At 42.8% G+C, this 18,256-nt stretch overlaps 1 protein-coding gene and 3 non-coding genes across 4 annotated transcripts in view; 3 read left to right on the top strand and 1 right to left on the bottom strand.

Moving 5' to 3' along the window:
- The window catches only part of LOC126481200 (L-asparaginase-like), a 391,393-nt gene that overhangs the window by 313,350 nt on the left and 59,787 nt on the right, over positions 1-18,256 (top strand). The window contains exon 7 of the mRNA XM_050104797.1: positions 14,469-14,654. Within this exon, the coding sequence (XP_049960754.1) occupies positions 14,469-14,654 (186 nt within the window). The remainder of the gene's footprint in view (positions 1-14,468; positions 14,655-18,256) is intronic.
- Positions 10,116-10,190, bottom strand: Trnas-cga (transfer RNA serine (anticodon CGA)). The gene has a single exon. It is a non-coding gene; the product is annotated as a tRNA-Ser (tRNA).
- Positions 10,525-10,599, top strand: Trnas-cga (transfer RNA serine (anticodon CGA)). Its single transcript has one exon. It is a non-coding gene; the product is annotated as a tRNA-Ser (tRNA).
- Positions 10,826-10,900, top strand: Trnas-cga (transfer RNA serine (anticodon CGA)). The gene has a single exon. It is a non-coding gene; the product is annotated as a tRNA-Ser (tRNA).

Raw genomic sequence — 18,256 nt, 5'->3', positions numbered from 1 at the left:
AGTGCTAACACTGCATGCTTAAAGCAGCACTCATATCGCTTGGTGGAATCTGTTCAGAGACCTTACTGTGGATACTTCTCAGTATTGAGGTGACACACAAAGATGACTTGGAAGCCTTGCTTGCCAACATTATCTGTGACAACCCTCTGGTTTCTGCCAGCTGAGTTCATAGAAGAATGTGAACACCTGGCTCAAGACAAGCTATGGTCAACCAAGTTCGCAACCACAGAGCTAACATCTGCACACCGTACCATGTTTTTTCCTAAATAGAGGGCTTGCAAACAACAATTATTTTGTGGTATGACTCGGTCCAGGCAGCATTACAGGCCCAGTACTCAGGCCTCCACCAGGTCCTCAACTGTCAGCAAAATACCATAGACATCCTACAAAATGGCAAACACCAAACAGTTTCAGTAAGCGGAATGAAGCCTGCATGGATGCTAGACATCATTCCCAGCCTGACAGAGCCCTTCCACCAGGTCCTCAGCCGTCAGCAAAATACCATAGACATCCTACAGAATGGCAAACACCAAACAGTTTCAGTAAGCATTATGAAGCCTGCATGGATGCTAGACATCATTCCCAGCCTGACAGAGCCCTTCCGCAAAGAGGCGATAAGTGACACTCCATTCAACCCGGGCACGGACACCACTAACAGCAAAACGTCATGCAGCGTGTGTGACAAAAACTGTCCACTCCAACTCCACAGTGTGCAGTTTTTACAGTCGACATCCTGGACATATGCTTGGCTGGCCTGTTTGTCAAAATTCATGTTGCCACCTTCACCACTAATCTGCCCACCCATTGTGGCACACCATCACAGTACTTAACACCTTCGATTTGCCTGCTGATGCAGATGAGGAACAAATCTCAGGCAGGGTCTATAATTATGGGCTACTTTCAGTCATTATTTCTATAGGTCCACTGTCATTTGATTGCGGACTTGCCAGTGGATGCTCCACTGCAGCATAGGCCAACTACTCCATCTACCTATGGATGGTTTCAGGACTTCATTTTGTCCAGCCTTGCTTTCATGCTCTCTCGCTAATGCATTAGCTGGGGAGAGAGGGTCTGTGACAACTATTTACAGACAAACTTTACCGTTTTCACCAAAATTTACTATGTGATTGTGTTCTTTGATTTCAGTTTGTGTTATTCTTTGTCACTGTTTGCTTGTGTTTTTTGGGTGGGTAGTATTCAACTAATAAATAATGTTCATACATTCAACTGTTTCATTAGTCTGTTTATCCAGATAACAATGAAAGTGACTGAATTAACCACAGTTGTTAGACATTAACTGATAACTAATTATCGAAACTTACTAGATTTAAATTTGCAGATTTTTATGTTAAATCTTCAAAATTTATTCTAAATACATAAGATACAACTAATTATGTATTAAATAATGAATTATGGTGGGTACAGTTTTAAATGAACATATTATAAATTAACTTTACTGATGCCCAACAGTATTGAAGAATGCTGAAAGTGTTTCAGGCTTGATTATACCACATAACCCCCCCCCCCCCTGCCCGCCCACCTCCTCTGCTCAGAATTTCACATGTAAGTATTTATAGTTCATAATCTGTCAGCGTAGTCACACAGAAGCTGATAATAATAAGAATTTCTCATTTGTAGCATTACAAGATAACTTACAAAATTTCTAAAAATTCGGGATCACAGCTGTTTACAATATGTATGGTCTTGTCTTCTGGTCTTGACTTGCAATCAGTTTTTTTTTTTTTCTTTTACCAACAGTCACTGTCCTTACTTTGTTGTCCTTGTTTCTGTTACCATTTCATCATAGTGTCCATTTGCTCAAGTACCATGACAACAGTCTTTCTCTTTGAGTTGCTATGAGTTTACCCTACAAAATATTCCTTGCGTTAGCACATCGAACCAGTTTCTCCAAACACATCACAAAATATACAGATATTAAAACAAATAACAGAGTTGGTAGTTTCAGTCTGAAACCAAAGGAATAATGGCCTTCAGGCAGTAAATCTTGATTCAGATTTTTTGCTTCACACAGTGTCAGTATGAACAATAGACCACGTCAAGAGGAAACAAATGATTTAGAGCTTGTGACGCTATTACAGTTGTGCTAATGGACATATTTGTTGAAATTCCAAGTGATATGGACTCAGCTGCTTCAGATATTGAAAGAGCATCAGACTGAATTAATAAACAACCACAACTTATTGCATCTGATGTAAACATAGTTGCACTTGGAGAAAATTTGTGTGATAGTGTTTGTGTTGAAAGTGACTCATTTTGTATTATTAATGGCAACAATGACAGTAATGTGTGTAATGATGATGCAGAACTAATAGAGCATATCAAATGGGTGCAAGAGATATTTGCAAAAGAAACTACTGATTTTCACATGAATGTGGTTCATATATTCCTTCTGACAAAGCAACAAGCTGCATTTAAATTTTTGGCTTCTTATTCGGCAATGATTTACTAGACCATCTACTGCTTGAAACAATTTTGTATGGATCTCAAAAGCTTGAAGGTTCCACACCTTTCTGACCAACTAGTATTGATGAAATGAAGAAATTTATCGCCATTAATTTATTAATGTGGATCAATAAGTATCATTCATATAGAGAGTACTGGTCTTCTGACCCAACTCTCAGTGATTGCTACACGTCAGTTCTTATGCGTCTCATAACAGAGTTAACTGTTTGCTAACATTTGGAATATTGAAAACCAGTACAGTTTCTTTCACATTTTCTCAGTACTGAAAACATAAGCACACCATCTCAGAAATGTAAATATGGTTCCTATGTAGAAATTTCATGACCTGATACTGTGAAGGTTACAATGCCTTTATGGGATTTGCAGACAGGTCTGGTATGTTAAAAATCAATCTATGAGATTATAAGAAGCAAAACTTGGGTGGCACAGAATTTTCTGGCACTTTCGGGGTGTCTCTGTTCTAAATGTAGAAAAGTGTAAGTCAAAGCAGAGGAGTAAAAAAAGTAAAATAAGAACTGTAATGTTGCAGTATAGCTACTTGACACTATCACATTGATTAAATATTTATACATAACACTGCAGGGAGATATGGAATGGAATGAGCATGTCAGGTTGGTAGTTGGGAAGACGAATGCTTGACTTCATTTTTGTGGGAGAATTTTGGGAAAATATAGCTTATCCTTTAGGAGATGGCATGTAGAACACTAGTGCAACCCTTTCTTGAGCACTGCTTGAGTGTTTAGGATACCCACCAGGTTGGATTAAAGGAAGACATTGAAACAATTCAGAGGCATGCTACTAGAATTGTTACCAGAAGGTTCCATCACCAAGCAAGTACTATAAAAGTGCTTCATGAACTCAAATGGGTATCCCTGGAGGGAAGACAATGCTCTCTTTTGCAAGGCACTATAGTGGAAATTTAGAGAACTGGCATTTGAGCCTGACTGCAGATTGATTCTACTGCTGCCAATGTACATTTTGCTTAAGGATGACAAACATAAGGGGAGTGAAATTGGGGCTCTCATGAAGGCTTATGGACAGTCATTTAGGGTATCCCTTTGTTCTATTTGTAAGTGGAACACGAAAGGAAACAACTAGCAGTAATACGTGGTACCCTCCACCACGCACCATAGGGTGGCTTGCAGACTGGGTATGTATAAATACCTTCATAATTTATAACAATCACTGAATTTCTTCATGCATATTGCTTGTGAATGCAGACTGTCCATAGTTTCTGGTCTAGTTGGAGCATCTTCATCAGCTTCTACATGCAAGAGGTCTCAGATGCAGCAGAACAGATTCAAGCCATTCATAGCACCAGAAAATCACTTTGACAATTCATCCCATATACTGAAAAGAGGACCATCAGTATTTTTCCAAAATATTCAAAAAAGTAATGTACTCGAGTAGTCTCACATGTAAGTAAAAACAATTTACATAGTAGATCACAGTTTGGATTCCAGAGGGGTTGCTAAATTGAGAATGCTATTTATACATTTACCCAGCAAATAGTACAAGCCTCAAATAATAAAATATCACCAGTTGTTTTTTTCTTCTTTCCTTTTCTTTCTTTTTTTGCGATTTTTCAAGGCATTTGGTGGCTCATATTACTCTCTCAGAATAACTGAAGTTTTATGGAACTGATGTTTTTACACACAGCTGGCTTGCACCATACTTGACAAATGGAAAGCAAAAATTTGTGCTGAATAATTCAAACAATGTTGGATAGATAGAAAATTGTGGTGACTGGGGAGCAATCACAAAGGGAGTCCCTCAAGGATCAGTTTTGGGTTCACTCCTATTCCTTATCTACACTCCTGGAAATTGAAATAAGAACACCGTGAATTCATTGTCCCAGGAAGGGGAAACTTTATTGACACATTCCTGGGGTCAGATACATCACATGATCACACTGACAGAACCACAGGCACATAGACACAGGCAACAGAGCATGCACAATGTCGGCACTAGTACAGTGTATATCCACCTTTCGCAGCAATGCAGGCTGCTATTCTCCCATGGAGACGATCGTAGAGATGCTGGATGTAGTCCTGTGGAACGGCTTGCCATGCCATTTCCACCTGGCGCCTCAGTTGGACCAGCGTTCGTGCTGGACGTTCAGACCGCGTGAGACGACGCTTCATCCAGTCCCAAACATGCTCAATGGGGGACAGATCCGGAGATCTTGCTGGCCAGGGTAGTTGACTTACACCTTCTAGAGCACGTTGGGTGGCACGGGATACATGCGGACGTGCATTGTCCTGTTGGAACAGCAAGTTCCCTTGCCGGTCTAGGAATGGTAGAACGATGGGTTCGATGACGGTTTGGATGTACCGTGCACTATTCAGTGTCCCCTCGACGATCACCAGTGGTGTACGGCCAGTGTAGGAGATCGCTCCCCACACCATGATGCCGGGTGTTGGCCCTGTGTGCCTCGGTCGTATGCAGTCCTGATTGTGGCGCTCACCTGCACGGCGCCAAACACGCATACGACCATCATTGGCACCAAGGCAGAAGCGACTCTCATCGCTGAAGACGACACGTCTCCTTTCGTCCCTCCATTCACGCCTGTCGCGACACCACTGGAGGCGGGCTGCACGATGTTGGGGGGTGAGCGGAAGACGGCCTAATGGTGTGCGGGACCGTAGCCCAGCTTCATGGAGACGGTTGCGAATGGTCCTCGCCGATACCCCAGGAGCAACAGTGTCCCTAATTTGCTGGGAAGTGGCGGTGCGGTCCCCTACGGCACTGCGTAGGATCCTACGGTCTTGGCGTGCATCCGTGCGTCGCTGCGGTCCGGTCCCAGGTCGACGGGCACGTGCACCTTCCGCCGACCACTGGCGACAACATCGATGTACTGTGGAGACGTCACGCCCCACGTGTCGAGCAATTCGGCGGTACGTCCACCCGGCCTCCCGCATGCCCACTATACGCCCTCGCTCAAAGTCCGTCAACTGCACATACGGTTCACGTCCACGCTGTCGCGGCATGCTACCAGTGTTAAAGACTGCGATGGAGCTCCGTATGCCACGGCAAACTGGCTGACACTGACGGCGGCGGTGCACAAATGCTGCGCAGCTAGCGCCATTCGACGGCCAACACCGTGGTTCCTGGTGTGTCCGCTGTGCCGTGCGTGTGATCATTGCTTGCACAGCCCTCTCGCAGTGTCCGGAGCAAGTATGGTGGGTCTGACACACCGGTGTCAATGTGTTCTTTTTTCCATTTCCAGGAGTGTATGTGAATGACATTCCACTTAACATTCAACAGAATTGGTAATTTTTGCAGATGACACTAGTATTATAATAAATCTCATTAGCGGGAAAGCAAAAGAAGAGATTGTTCATGATATATTTCAAAAAATTATTAAGTGATTGTCTAAAAACATACCTCCCGTAAATTTTGAAAAAAACTCACTATATATGGTTTTGTGCAATAAATAATCATACCAATGATTGATGTAACACATGGGCAGGAGTTGGTAAATGGGTATTCTGCTCCAAATTTGTAGGTGTACATACTAATGAAAACTTGAACTGGAAGGTGCAAATTACTGAGATCCTCAAACAATTATGTTCAGCTACTTTTACTCTTCAAATAATTGCTAGCCTTGGAAACAAACAAATAAACCTCCTGAAATATTTTCAGACAATGTAAACTCCAGGTGGGAATATCAACAATGTACGAAAAGATAGATTGCTACTTACCATAAAAAAAGGCACATTATGTTGCAGACAGGCACAGTTAACATACACTTACATTAAGATTTCAGCCACAGCCTTCTTCAGCAAAAGAGAAACACATACCATTCACACACACTAACAAGCACACTTTGTATACACATGACCACCAACTCCAGCAGCTTGGACTAGAATGCAACTGCTATTCATGGATATTGGGGATATTATAAGAATCATGTTACCTATGACAGGGTGTCAGGAGTTGTTTGCACTAATGTTCTGGACAGTCTAAAGAGTGAACTTGTGCCTCTTAATATATCTCTGGATGGTGTGGCTGTTTGCATAAGGGCAGTTTCAGGAGACTGCCATCTGCATTGTTTACTCCCAATGGTGAAGTGTCTCAGAACACATTGCTTGCATTGGTTTCTCAGCTCCCCCCAACTTTCCTAATCTTGGGTGATTTCAACACCCATAACCCTTTGTGGGTTGGAAACATGATTACTGGCTATGGTAAAGACCTCAAAAACTTAGTGGCGCAACTTGACCTTTGCCTCTTGAGCACTGGTACATCCACACACTTCAGGGAGGTGCACGAAACTTCCTCGACCATTGACCTTCCCATTTACAGCCCTTGTCTTCCCTCCCATCTATCCACTGAAGCGTCCACAATGACCTGTGTGGTAGCAATCCCTTCCTGATATCCCTGTCCCCCCTTGGTGTCACTTCCCTGATCACCTGCCCATATGAGCTCTTGATAATGCTGACTGGGGTGCATGTGTCTCTGCTGTCACCCTTGGCTCACCACTGCTTCAACTGATTTAGTGATACCTTGTTCCTCAGGACCATCCCAGCGGAGACAGTATCTCGTTGGTCATCAGAAATCTAAGAGACCATTAGAGATCATAGACAGGCTCTCAAACGCAATAAGCAGTACCCATCAGTGCAGCACCTCATTGCCTTTAAGTGGCTCCATGCCCGATTCTGCCACCTAATAAAACGACGGAAGTGAGAATGCTGGGAATGGTGCATGTCAACCATCAGACCACGTACCTCTCCTTCACAGGTTTGGGCTAAGATCAGATGCCTCTACAGATACCAGACACCTGTAGGTGACTTAGTGTTACCTTAAATGACGCTGTCTACACTGACCAACACCGAACATTTTGTTCTGCATTATGCTCGAGCCTCTGCATCTGAAAATTATCAACCCACACTTCAGTGTTCTAAAACAACAGGTGGAACGTAAGCAATTATCTTTTACTAAATTCCACCTGGAACCATATAATGCTCCATTCAACAAGTGGGAATCCATCAGTGGCCAAACCCACTGCCCTGATACAGCCCCAGGGTCAGACCTCATCCACAACCAAATGATCAAGCACCTACCGGTGGATTGTTAGCGTTGTACCCTTGCCATCTTTAATCGCATCTGGACTGGGAATTAGTTCCCATTGCAGTGGCGAGAAAGCATCATTGTCACAGTGCTGAAATCAGTTAAGCACCCTCTAGAGATAGACGGTCATTGCCCAATAAGTCCCACAACTATTCTTGTAATTTGCTTGAATGTATGGTGAGCCAGCAGCTGTGCTGGCTCCTTGGGTCCCATGGGTCTTCTTGCTCAGTCCCAGTGTGGTTTTTGCCAAGGCCATTCCACTGCTGATAATGTTGTTTACCTGGAGTCTGCCATCCAGGCAGCTTTTGCCCAAAATCAACACCTTATAACCATATTCCTCAACATGCAAAAGGCTTATGACACCACATGCCAACACCACATCCTTGCTATTTCACACGAGTGGTGTCTCCGGAGTCCACTCTCGATTTTTATCCAAAACTTCCTGTCGCATCGTACACTATTCCTCCTCTAATGTGGGTATCACCAAATGTTAACTGCAAGGTGCAATACAAAAGTCACAGACATGGGCACTCATCCATGGATTTTGGTTTTCAACTGCCGAGACTTGCTTCATGCACGTCGGTCAACGTCGTACTGTTCACCCACAACCAGAACTTTACCTCGACGAGAAACTACTCAATGTGGTGGAGACTTATTGCTTTTTAGGACTGGTCTCCAATGCTCATTTTACATGAATTTCCCATCTTGACCAGCTTAAGTAAAAGTGCTGGCTGCGCCTCAATACACTTCATGCCTGAGTAACACCAGCTCGGGTGCAGATCACACTACCCTTCTGCAGCTTTACAAAGCACTGTCACCCTCAGCATTGTGGATACTGGATCCATTACACCACTGTGAGGTTCAGCTTGCGACAGGAGCCTTAAAAACTAGCCCTGTGAGCAGCTTACTTGTAGAGTCTGAGGCCCCTCCATTTGGGATCAGATGCCAACAACGGTTTGTCAATTAAGCTACACACATTTGCAGCTCCCCTAAGGATCGAAACTACTGCTACTCTTTCCAAACACTGAAATCCATCTCCTGCAATGGTGATCCAGAGCAGGAGTCCACATGCAGTCCATCCTCTTTGAACTCCAACTGTTTATTCTACCACCTCCGCGGCACCTCCCTTGGCCACATCTTTGTCTTGACCTATCACAAGATCTGAAAGACTTGGTTCATTCCGAGGCTATCACCACCAATTTTTCTCCATCTTTGGTGCATCCTGGGATTTATAAGTAGTCTACACTGATAGCTTAATGGTTGGTGGTCACATAAGCCTCATGGAGGACATCCTGAACTGCGTTGTGCAAGATGGCTGTAGTGTTTTACTGTGGAGTTGTTAGCCTTCTCTTGTGCTCTTTAGCATATCTGTTCCTGTGCTGGTGAGTCCTTTCTCATCTGCAGTAATTCCTTGAGCAGTTTTCAAGCTCTTGACCAGTGTTAACCATGCCATCCCTTGGTCTTGGCTATCCACAATTCCCTATATGCCCTTGAGCAATGTGGATGTTCGGTGATCTCTGTCTGGATCCCAGGACACATTGGGATCCCAAGGAATGAACACTCTGATAAATCAGCCAAACTGGCTACCAGTAAGCTGACTCTTGAAATAGGTGTACTGGAAACAGACTTCCAGTCAGTATTATGCCACCAAGTTTTAGGGATCTGGAATAAGGAATGTCTCACTCTGACTTCACCAAACTAACTATGGCAGATAAAGGAGACTACAAATCTGTGGGGGTCATGCATGCAGGCCTCTCATAAAGACTCTACCATCCTTTTCAGGCTCTTCATTGACCATATTTGGCTGACTCAAGGTCATCTCCTCTGTCATGAGGACCTACCCAACCTTGCTGCCCTGTGGCGGACTCTTAATCTCCCTGACTTGCTACCTCTGGTATTAGGATATGATGCCTCAGTGGCTGACATATTAGTTCATGAAGGGGGCTTTTACCGCTCTCTGTATATATAAGGTGGGAGGGGCGGGGGGGGGGGGGGGGGGGGGACTTAACCTTATCGGCCCATTGAGGGTTGACAGGACATGCTTTTGCCTCTACTGTCCAGGCTGGGCTGTGGCTGTCTGGCTTTGGTGGTCCTGCCTGGCACTCACACTATCCTCTCTTTTACTTCTCCTCCCACCCTCTCACATGGTCTGTTCAACTTACGTGTATCTGTGCTTCTGTTGCCCTGCCCATCTTGATAGTCTTTCCTAGGTAATTTCTGAGTGGTGAACCTCTGGCAACAGTAGGGGTTGGGGGATGTATGTCCCCTCATTGCATTCTTCTTTCGGGGGCTTCCGGCTGCTCTGTGAATAAGGCATCTCGCGTGACTTTCTTCCTATATCTTCCCTTTCTCCTTTTTTGTCCCGTATCTACCTCTGATGTACAGTCTACAGACTTGTGTGTTTGAGGAAGAAAGGCTGATGACCTAGTAGTTTGGTCCCTTTAATCATCCATCCATGCAACCAACCAATCAGCCAACCAAACAACCATGTTCAAGAATGAGATTTTCACTCTGCAGCGGAGTGTGCGCTGATATGAAACTTCCTGGCAGATTAAAACTGTGTGCCCGACCGAGATTCGAACTCGGGACCTTTGCCTTTCGCGGGCAAGTGCTCTACCAACTGAGCTACCGAAGCACGACTCACGCCCGGTACTCACAGCTTTACTTCTGCCAGTACCTCGTCTCCTACCTTCCAAACTTTACAGAAGCTCTCCTGCGAATCTTGCAGAACTAGCACTCCTGAAAGAAAGGATATTGCGGAGACATGGCTTAGCCACAGCCTGGGGGATGTTTCCAGAATGAGATTTTCACTCTGCAGCGGAGTGTGCGCTGATATGAAACTTCCTGGCAGATTAAAACTGTGTGCCCGACCGAGATTCTGCAAGGTTCGCAGGAGAGCTTCTGTAAAGTTTGGAAGGTAGGAGACGAGGTACTGGCAGAAGTAAAGCTGTGAGTACCGGGCATGAGTCGTGCTTCGGTAGCTCAGTTGGTAGAGCACTTGCCCGCGAAAGGCAAAGGTCCCGAGTTCGAATCTCGGTCGGGCACACAGTTTTAATCTGCCAGGAAGTTTCATATCAGCGCACACTCCGCTGCAGAGTGAAAATCTCATTCTGGAAACATCCCCCAGGCTGTGGCTAAGCCATGTCTCCGCAATATCCTTTCTTTCAGGAGTGCTAGTTCTGCAAGGTTCGCAGGAGAGCTTCTGTAAAGTTTGGAAGGTAGGAGACGAGGTACTGGCAGAAGTAAAGCTGTGAGTACCGGGCGTGAGTCGTGCTTCGGTAGCTCAGTTGGTAGAGCACTTGCCCGCGAAAGGCAAAGGTCCCGAGTTCGAATCTCGGTCGGGCACACAGTTTTAATCTGCCAGGAAGTTTCAACCGTGTTCAAGTTGCGCTCCCCTCAATTTGAAATGCCAGTAACATTTAATTTCTTACCACCTCATTGTGTCTACCAGTAGTGCTCGTAACCTGGCTCATATTCCTGGCATTGCATCATAATTCTTATTTGGTCTAATAAAGCTCCTGATATTCCAGGCCCTTGGGCTATCAAAATTCATTTGCTGGCAATGGGCTTGGCAACCACAGGGTTCCTGAGCCAGGGACATGTGTGCCGCCAGTCCTCTGTCACCATAAGCTCTGGGCATGCTTCAGTCAGAAGTGTACGGTGTGGCATGGAACATTGGGTATAAGAGGGAATGGGGATCTTGGCTTGACTGCCTGATTCATGAGGGTGGTGAAAACTTCTATAAAAAAAATAAAAATAAAATAAAAAATTCAGTCTCAAGATGTGCTGTGTGTTGATGAGATGCATGGATGTTGAAATGGAAAAGTTGTTAGTGGGCAACCTCTGGGGAAGCTGCTGCACCTCTGTTGTATAAGACTTACTCAGACATGTAGAGATCTGCTCTTGGGACTGAGATGGAACTCTTGAAATTTTCTCCTCTACCTTCCAGCCAAATGGGTACCTGCTGTACCATCAAATAATCTAGCAAAAGGCCTTGCATAGCCATTAGTCCCAACTCTGGAATTTTTTAGAATTCTTGTGTTTACAGTAACACAATATATGCTGCAGGTCATAATGTGTTTTTAGTAGTTAAAAAGACAGAGGGCCGCTTTGAGAAAGTTTTGCAGTTTTATATTCAAAAAAGTTAGAGACCATTACTGGCACTTCAATATCTGTTGAGCAATTGTGCGGTGAGATACTGTTCATAGAAACCTCTTGTTCCCAACAAGCAAAGACCCTCCAGAAAGCTAAATTCCTTGGAGAATATGCACCTAAACTAGAGTTACACTATATGTTGAACTACAGCAAAGGTGTAATGTCATGTAGAGATCTTGTTGATATTCTGAAAGAAGAACTGAAAGATGAGTGGGCTTCACAAGGTATTGTGGACATGCAAAATGAAAAAGGTGGATGGGATCTGATAAAATCAGACCCCTTTATCCTTACGTTCAATAGCACAAAACTCCCAGAGCATGTCAAGGCAGGTTTTCTTTGCCTATGGTAAATGTGTGGCCCTATGTCCTCCAACCCAGTGCACTGTTTCAAATGCCACAGTTTTGGGCATACCACTCTTGGATGTAAGTGAGAAGCCCTTTGTGGTAACTGTGGTAGGGCCCTTCACAAAGGAGTCACTTGTTCGTCTCCTTTGAAGTGTGTAAATTGCTCTTTCTGGAGTAGGAACTGCAAAGTCTTCTTGGGGGGGAAGGGATACTGGAGTCACAGTTATTGCTCAACTACGACAAGATGGGTGACATTTATAATCTCCCATGAAAGTCTGAATATGGTACAGGGTATCATTTTCCACTGAGATTGCCTCTTACAGACAGGTCTCTTCTTAAAGTTGATTGCTAATTTGGAATGATGAGTTGTGCATTTTGTTCGTTGTGTCAAACAGGGACCAAAAGACAACAGAGTGGATACTGGAGCTTTGATCTTGGACTTTGAAGGTGACTCATTGTCAGAGAAGATTAAGGAGATGGTGTATCACTGTGATGTCAAACCATACATTCCTCCTCCACTGTGGTGCTACAAGTGCATGCATTTTAGACTTATGTCTTCGCAGTGCAACACCAGTCCTGTCTGTAGGTATCATGGGTGTCAGTTGCACACCAGTATTTATTGTGCCATGTCAACTGTGGGGAGCACCATTCCCTCCTTTCCACCAGACTGCAACATTTTCAAATGTTAAAAGAAAATTTGGTAATATAAGACCCTTGAGTGCCTCACACATCAAGGGCCCAAGAAGTAGTATGATCACCTATATACTACATGTGTGACAATTATGGGTGCCATTGTTATCACTTTATTTTACAGGTCAGTCTTGATCCTATAAATTTTTACATTTCACTATGACTGGTTTTGGCTACTGCCATCTTCAGATCATAAAATATTCTGACGTAGTGTCAACGTCAAACTGAACATATAGGTACATAGTACATTATCAAGCAATGTTGTCTTATGGATATTGACAACTGCATGATATGAACATCTGGATTCAACATTGGTTTCTACCATGGCTACTTCCCATAACCACCACTAATATGTTATCAAATTATAAATAGAACCGCCTGAATGCCAAGTCTGCAGTGGGTGGGTAGGTGGATGGTGGTGTTACATCCAAATTTTTCCAGTAGAGTACTGATGTGATGAGTGATATGTGTACAAGCATTGTTGTGGAAAAAGCTTAAATGCTTGCTCAATTCCCTTTTCTGCAGATCTGAATCGCTCGTCTGAGATGTTTGAGTGTCTTATAATACCTGTCAGCACTTGCTGTGGTCCCAGAGGCCACGAACTTGACCAAAAATATTATATTTTTATAACAAAGCATTGATACAATAACTTTATTTTCATACTACACATGTTTGAAATATTGTGACTTGGGTAAAGAGGAGTGCCACCATTCTAGTGATGAATTTTCTTTTTTGTCTCAGCTCTGAACTGAAACACCCAGATTTTATTTCCTATAATATTAATAGCTACAAAGTTATGCATTACGTACATCCTATATGCTGAGGAAATTTACAGGATGACTCAGTGCATTGCCATTGGTGGTCTTCTGTGAGCATCTTGTGCCTACCTTGTGGTATTACAAGGTTTCTGTCAGACTGAAGAATGTTGCTATGGGAAACCAAAGAGCGAAAAATGTGAAGATCACCGAGACTGATCATCTGATCTTGCTGCATGAGTTTTTAAATTTTTGCAACTGTCTCATTATAAATTTCAGTGCAACCAGCTGTGAACTTCCCTCACCATTTGTTGACAGTTTTGAAATCCAAGTACAAGTCTCCATATCCCACTGTCAAATGCTAGTGAATTTCAATAGTTTTAGCATCTTCTACATTCAGCACTGAATGACAGCATCAACTTCACATCTTACTTTGCATTAAGTTCCATTTCAAATGGTAGGTTATGGCTCTTTGAGAACAGGGAAAATGCTGATCAAGCAGTGTGACCAACAATAATGTGAACAGTTTAGTTTTGGTATTACCCTTGTATTAGTAATACTATTTTGAACAGCTTCTTGGGTTCTTCTTTTGATCTGTTTTAAACGTTTAGTATATTTTATGCTTGCTTTTAAAATAAAGATTATGTATTCAGTTCATGAAGTAACACTATTTATGATAAAGAAAACAACTTTTGTGAGTTGTCATGATCTTTAATATGCATAGGTTGTCATCTTGGAATTTCCTCAGCTGTTCTCTTGAAAGGTAAACTATAATAATCTTTAGTGTTCTTGTTCACAATGATAAGTGAGAAAATGTTACTATGATTTATGTGGTTGGTAGCAGTATTTGCTACAGTGTAATTTATGAAAACAACTGTGGTGCTCTCTAACCAAAATGGATGAAATAATGTTATTATGTAATTGTGATTTTTAATAAATATTTAAAGATTTGTGTCATATATTTGTTCAGGTCACTGCCTTTTTCCAACCACCAATAGAAGGCATTGTTTTGCAAACATATGGAGTAGGTAATGTTCCAAGCAACAGGAAAGACCTTCTGGAAGCTATAAAGGCTGCTGTTGACCGTGGGGTAATAGTAGTCACTTGTACACAGTGCCACAAGGGAGGAGTGAGTGCACTTTATGAAACTGGTAAGGTGTGTGTTGCTTACTGCATATGACATTAATATTTCTTATGTATGTATACAAAAAAAGTCATGATTTTAAGATTTCTGGTGCTTGTGATGATAAATAGTTACAAAGAAAATTTAATGATATAACTGAAAAAGAAATTCTAAAGAGAATGCCTCTTTCATTTGAATACTCATTACCTCAGCTCTCTCTCTCTCTCTCTCTCTCTCTCTCTCTCTCTCTCTCTCTCTCAACCATACAAGTAACATAAGATCAGTCCTATGAAAGGTATCAAGGCAATGATCTACTTGCAAACGTGCTTTGAAGTTGTGCAAAAAGAATCATTGTTAGGAAATGCCTCAGTTTCTGCCTTTAACAATAGCTGAATACTTTTGCAGACTACAAAAATAGAAGCGCTGTCATCATTTCTAATAGCCACATTGTTGTTGTCTTCCATCTAAAGACTTTATGATGCAGCTGTCTGTGTCAGTCTTTCCTGTGCAAGCATCTTCATACCTGCATAATCGTTGAAACCTACATCCCCTTGAACCTGCGTAATGTAGTCCAGCCTTAAGCTCCCCATGTTCTGGTGTAACCACAAGCACCAGAATGAAGAAGAAGAAGAAGAAGAAGAAGAAGAAGAAGAATGCAAGACCAGAGAAGGCAGTGAGAAGACATCAGCCAATAGCATGCTGACCAGGACGTCACCACGTTAGGAGCGGCATCTAGCTGAAGTGTATATAAGCGCCGCTCCTGCCAGCCTCGGCTGGACATAAGTAGACAGCATTAACATGGCCTAGCAGAGAGTGCTATGATATCAGTTATTAGTGATCCATATCCATTGCTTGTTTGGACTTTGTCCGTAGTGAAGAACATTACTGTTTGCATGTCACCCATGGCTTGCGACACTTGTTCTAAATGCAAAGTTAAGTATTGTCAATCTGCTTTATTGAAATAAAACTATTAATGTTATTTGCTTGAATTTTTGTATAGCATTCCAAGAATGCAGCATTCCTTAGGCACTCTATACAAGATGAGTGGACAAGACTCCACACCCTGTACAATATTTACTTCACACACTACCTCCATAACCATACTGACTATTCTTTGATGCTTTGGTTTGTGTCCTATTAACTGATCCCTTATTGTAATCAAGTTTTGCCAACACCTCCTTCTCCCCCTGTAAAATATGTCCAGAAGCAAAATATGTGTAATAATCACCAAAACAGATGCACTTCAAAGGTGTGCTGGACAATCTGGCAGAGTGGTAACTCCAATCAATGTTCAGCAATCCAAATTTAGATTCAAAGTAATTGAACAAAACTTTCCAAACCCCTAACAGAAATCACAATGAACTATAGACTATTTCAGGACTGACAGTTGTGATGATTTAGTTAAAAGTCATCACTGGTACACAAATGAACGTGTGGCAGTCAAATTCCACCATCTTTTGTCTTATCTTCATCAGAGAAGAGGAAAATGATGGTAGGACAACAGTTGTGTTTTTTTTGCATTGAGTGTTAGCAGTTATAATGTAACAGATGTAAGTACTTTTAGTGTAGATGGTATTATAGCCTTGCTGCAAATCCTACATGTGGTAGAAATGGAGCTTAATCATTGTAAATGTATAGAAACCGCCTTTTGGCAGCATAGAAATTTTCCTAATGGCATGTGTTCTACCCCAAGAGCACTGAAATTTTTTGCTTGAACAGTACACTTACATGGGAGACAAGGCACAGTGCAATTACCAATACGCATGTGGCCAGCAGAGCCTTTACCTCTGGCCTATATATTCATTAGTTCCAATATGGAACGCAGCCAGCAGGCTGCGCATGGAACTGCTATTGTATTGGCAGAACAGATGGCCTCTAGTAGCTGAATCAAGCACAAACTTCATGCGAGAGCTGTGAAATGGTACTCTCACAAAATTGGTAGTTGTAGCACTCCTCTTCCTTTGCAAAGAAGTGAACACTGTGCTCACATCCATTTCTTCTGTGGTTGATGTAAGTTGTTGAGTCATGCAATGCCCTGCCACTGGTACATTGCGTCAGAAGTGGTGTGAATGCGGGCAGGTGCGGTGCCTGCCCCCTGTGAGAGGTGATATGGTAGGACAACTGACACTGGCACAGTGTCCATTTCCATGTCTCAAGTCCAAACCCAGGGAAGGACATTGTGACAAAGGTGGTGGAGTAGGCAGAACATACAGAAGCAATGTGTCCATTCTTATGGCATCTGTTACACATTGCCCAGCACTTGGGGCACACAGTCCTTTCATATTGAATGGAGCAGTATGGGCATGAAGGCAGTGGAGAATGAGGCTGTCACTTTTGTGACATGGACTATTGTTGCGGAGAACACTGATTACCTGTATGACACTGAGACATCTGCTGGACAGCTGCAATAGCATTTGCATTCCCTTGAAAACTGACTGAAGGCTGGGAGGGTTGAGAGGAACAAATTTCTGAAACTTCAGACCAGGCTTCTATATGACTACCTGCAGCCCATGAAAATTCAAATGACTGAGCTATGTTCAATAATTCTATAAGCTTAGGATTTTCACACTGTAGAACTTGCTCTGAATCTTCCCTATCAGGAGAAAAAGGTATAACTGCATCACAAACCATTTGATCAGCGTAGGATTCAGTATGAACATTTGTCACAAAATTACAATGACAATTCCCTGTAGTTCTGCTGACAATGCCGTTGTTTTGGGCACTTTTGGCAGTGGTAAAACTCCACACAAGCAGCAATGAAGTGAGTACATTTACAGTGATAGATAGAAAGTAACTTGCACTGATTGAAAGAAAGACCTGAGGATTCTTGTAAGAGGGTGAGGTAACACAAAAACTGATACCTGCTAGGTGAAGTCCATGACAAGAAAAAGAGCCTGGCACAGGTTTATGTCTGTTAACCCAAATGCCTGGAAATATTGCTGCAGGTATTTCTTGTACGTGTTCCAATCTTTTGCTGCATAGTCGTATACAGAGAACAGCGGTGGATATGTTTTTGGTGGGGATGCAGTTTGTACCAGTGTAGTTGTTAAACTGGCAATGGCAACTGTCAGTGCCTGCTGTTGCTAGAGAAAAGATTTAAGCTTGCTAGAGAAAAGATTTAAGCACTGCCTCTATGGAAATTAAACTCGAAGGACTAAAGAATGAAGGGTAACACGCAGAGTAGAATACCATACTCAACACGAAAACTGTTCTAACCCAAGAACACTGTAATGTATTACTCAAACAGTACATTCATATGAGAGACAAGGTGCAATACAATTAGTAATACACAAGTGGCTAGTGGAGCCATGCACTCTGATCGATATATTCACCAGTTCCATCAGGAGGCACAGCTGGCAGGCTGCACTCACAGCTGGTGTCTATTAGCAGGCTGGTGGCCTCTAGTGGCCAAATCAAGCACAAACTTCATGCACAAACTATGAAGTGGTGCACACACAAAATTGGTAGTTGGAGCAACCTGTTTACTATAAACTTTATAATAAAAAGGCTGAGTTAACATCAGACTGATTGGAGATACAAACATTGACAAGTCATCTACTGACCTCATCTCAGAAAACTAATGCTAACACTAAATCAACCAAGTTCGATTCCACAAGAACAGTTGCGCACAGTGA

The sequence above is a fragment of the Schistocerca serialis genome, chromosome 5, assembly GCF_023864345.2.
Source record: "Schistocerca serialis cubense isolate TAMUIC-IGC-003099 chromosome 5, iqSchSeri2.2, whole genome shotgun sequence".
Lineage (NCBI taxonomy): Eukaryota > Metazoa > Arthropoda > Insecta > Orthoptera > Acrididae > Schistocerca > Schistocerca serialis.
Note: the sequence above shows the minus strand (reverse complement) of the source record. Positions and strands in the feature narration are given on the sequence as shown.